At 40.0% G+C, this 3811-nt stretch overlaps 1 protein-coding gene across 1 annotated transcript in view; it reads left to right on the top strand.

Annotated features, from left to right (window-relative positions):
• The window catches only part of pawr (PRKC, apoptosis, WT1, regulator), a 62928-nt gene that overhangs the window by 40460 nt on the left and 18657 nt on the right, over positions 1 to 3811 (top strand). The window contains exon 3 of the mRNA XM_032505588.1: positions 3266 to 3391. Coding sequence (XP_032361479.1) covers positions 3266 to 3391 — 126 coding nt within the window. The remainder of the gene's footprint in view (positions 1 to 3265; positions 3392 to 3811) is intronic.

The raw sequence follows: 3811 nt of genomic DNA on the forward strand, positions 1-3811 counted from the left end.
CACACACACACACACACACACACAAACACCAGGTCCAGGAAGTAAGACATGGTTCTAGAAATCTGGCTGCTTCTTTTCAGCTCACGCTCATCTTTTTTAATCTCTTCAACTTTGCATGTATCATCATCAAAGAAATCCCTGTTTATCAATTTATGTGTATCAACTTTTGGCTGCATTTTACAGTATTAACCTAAATCATGGCTCTTTAGGGGGTAGTTAATCATAGATGAATGTTTATTGGCTTAATATCCAGAGATTAATAATCATGTAATTCAGCAGCAAGTGTTTTGTGGATTTTTCTGAAAGTGCTGGTGTAGTATCAATCAGTGGCATCAGGGCAGCATGCACCCAGCAAACCAAAACTGTAATTAAGATTTAGAGTAGCAGACTTTAAAATGAGAATTTTGGGAGAGAAAAAGACAGATGGGTTTTTCTTGTATTGATGCTGATCTAAAAGCGTGATGTGCAAGTATTCAAAATATTCTTATAGATATTAAATATACACTACACAACATTTGTTTGGAAAAAAAACCCAATGTGTACATTTGTCAGATTTGTAGTTATGTATTTTCAGTGCACATGTTTTCATTGCTTTCATTTACAAACTTTAGGAGAATAATCTGTTAAAAGTGACAAATCGTAGAAAGAACAAAAATAACAGTACTTTGTATCTTTGACACTATTTGTGCTTAGAAAAGGATTACATTTTAGTAAGTCTTAGTTTTTGACCTTTTGTAATGATTGAATGTTAAAACATTCCTCAAAACATCAGCCAAACATCATTTGTTCATCCCTCCACACCTTCCCTGATTCTTTCCATGGTCCAAGGTAAGAAATTGACCAGAAAAATACACAGTCTCATTTTTATACGTTCAGGGGCAAAAACATCCCTTATATGGTTGCACACACAGATCCCACTTTCCCTTTATTTGGAATATAGAAAGGCACAGCAATTTGGAATACTAGAGGGTAAAACAGGCTGCATCTCTATCCAAAATAAACTTTGAGATCTCAATTCCACATTTCAGGCAAGTTTGTGCATAGCGGAGTGGTTAGTCACTGCACAATTCACTTTGTGTCGACACAGACAAACTTCTGTTTAATTTCAGGTTTTTAATCTGCAAAACCTCTACCCTTTATTTCCCACATATTGTAAGGTCTTAATCTCAAAATGTCAAGGCTGCACCTATATGTTGTCGCAAATGTTTCATGTGCAAGTACAAAGTTGTGCAATCAAATGCAAGAAAACCACACACTACTATATGGAAATAAAAGTCTCTCTGACATACAGTAAATAAGGTAGCATTTAGACCCTGTTTACAAGTCATGGTTATTTTGACAAACGGAGACATTTCCCTTAGTTTGGGCCCTTTGTTTACATGCAAACAGAGAATTCGCCTCTGAAAATGAGTCTTTCTAAAAACTCTGGCCAGAGTGGAGATCTTTGAAATATTCGTTTGCATGTAAACCAAGACAAACAAAAGTTTAGGCAGCCGAGGAAGAGAAGAGAGGGGAAGTGATTTGTTGCTGTTGTTGCTAGTTTTGTGATTCTGATTGACTAACGTGGCTTCTCATCATACTGCAACCTACAGCTTTGGCATGCTCTTGACGGCATACACACCCATGTATACATGCCAGGTACACTTTTCTGAAAACTGACAGGTGTGCACAATGTTATTTTTGAAACTGGAGAGATTGAAATGTCCGTTTTATGAAAATAACCGCCCACGTGTACATGTAATCTTAATGAAGGGCATGTTCTTGGTATTGTGTCCACCCCTGTGTGCATGCATGTTAGAGATGGAGAGGACTGGTGAGCACAGAGTTACACCAGGAGAAGGAAAGTGCTCGCATTAGAAAAAAAAGGGGTTGGCGTTTTCCCAAAGGACAACTGATAAACCGTTTGGCAGGAAAGGCCTTGCAAATGACTGCATTCCTTGTTAACCTTCTAAGGCTATTTTTACAGTTAAAGGGCCTTTTGAGCTGGCATCTTTTGTTCGCCCTGCAGCATGAAACAGGAAATACTGGTTTGCATTGTGACCCTCTGGGAGTTTGGCCGCAATCTCTGTTTCTCGTCACGATCCGACCATCCATCCTAAGGTTGAGCTCTGTTTACACAATGAATCTTCACCGCTCCCGACAAATGAACCCAGTAACGCCGCAACACAGTTCACTGTAAAGTAATGCAAATAGCTGAGGCCGTGCACATATATCATAATTAAGCTAAGATTACGAGGAGTGAAGTCGGAGGTTTTCCCAGGCAATGTGCACAATCTCTTTCTGAAGAATGAAAGCTTACTCCCCACTCCTCTGTCAAAGGGATGTTTGTACATGTCTTTTATATATCTCTGTATATTTGTACATGTCTTTTATTGTGTTTTCTAGGGACATTCCACTGGTCAAAAATCCCCTCTGACTATCCCCCCTCAAACAGACTGTCTTCCTGTTGCCTGACTAGAGAGTCCAGAATCTAGTGTTTAAGCTGCAGGTCCTCAGGGATTGCTGGAAGTGAATGTCATCATGTCTTAAGAGGATTAAGAGAAGACCCTGGCCGTGTTGAGCCAGAGGTCAACATCACTGTTATTGTGGGAACGACCTCGTCTGTCACCACACATCTGTCAGTGTGTCAGTATGCACGGAAGTGACCGAGTTATTGTCGATTTTCTGATTTTCTTTCTGATTTCTTCACTTTATGTAAACAAGAAACTAGATTTCTTCAAACCAGAGCAAGGAATTAGAGAAAGCTGATTAGCACAGCAAGATCATTGACTGAGAAAGTTGATTTCTTGGCCATGTTCACTAGCAAGTTTCTAACAAGATTCCTTTGCAAGAGCCCATGTGCACGACAAACCTCAAACTTGGAAAGTATAGCTGATAATTTGTCGTGAGGCTGTTCTCCAACAAAAATAACAAAAAGTATCTTTGAAATGCACAAGCTGTGGTTAAAACATATGGCCTGTTTAGTGCAGAAAGCTGCATGTAAACGCAGGTTTTAGAGTTACCGTGGGCCTGTTTCACAAAAGCGATTTTCTAGCACAGCAAATTGTGGCTGCGTCCCATTTCATGAATGTTTGCTGACAAATTTGCAAGTCCCACTGAGTTCTCGCATGTTTTTGCATGGGTAGCAAGTACGGCATTAGTAAAAATGTCTTCTTGCTTGAAACTGGTTTCCCCATAACCTGATTTCTTGTGTGTCTCTCTGACTGTAATCGTTCAACCCGAGGCTGATCTAATCCCATCTATCATTCTCTTCCCCTTCTCTCAGAGCCTGGATGAGCTGGACGATGACGACACAGGGGAGAAGAATAGAAAGGAGGAGGAGGAGCTGGTTCAGGCCAACACTTTCCAGAACGAGTCCATGATAGCTGAACCTACCACCGGCCACTTAATGGTAAGAATTGAAATGACAGGAGGAAGGAGGACAGAGCTACACATTCATTCATATTTCATCAATAACCTCTGGTGGTATCTAACCATGCAGATAGATTTAGTTGAGTCTGAGATTTTAATGAAGTTTTAGTATGAACATAGAGTTAATCGAGAAGTCATTCATTGACAAAAAAAGGCTTCCAGAATAAAAGAAGAGACATGATGTCTCTGTAGTATTGCCTGTGTGTTCAAGTATTTAATGTCTGGCATAGACTCTTATGATGTCCTACTTTTCCACCAAACATCACTCAAGCAGAATATTTGACAGATTGATACATCAGTGCTGCCAAACAGAGGCACTGTTGCTCAGGCAGACACCCAGAGGGCTCAAGAGCTGAGTTTGTGTGAAAAGCTGCCGTGATGCAAAACCAAAAGATGTCTC

This window comes from Etheostoma spectabile, chromosome 23 (assembly GCF_008692095.1).
Source record: "Etheostoma spectabile isolate EspeVRDwgs_2016 chromosome 23, UIUC_Espe_1.0, whole genome shotgun sequence".
Taxonomy (NCBI): domain Eukaryota; kingdom Metazoa; phylum Chordata; class Actinopteri; order Perciformes; family Percidae; genus Etheostoma; species Etheostoma spectabile.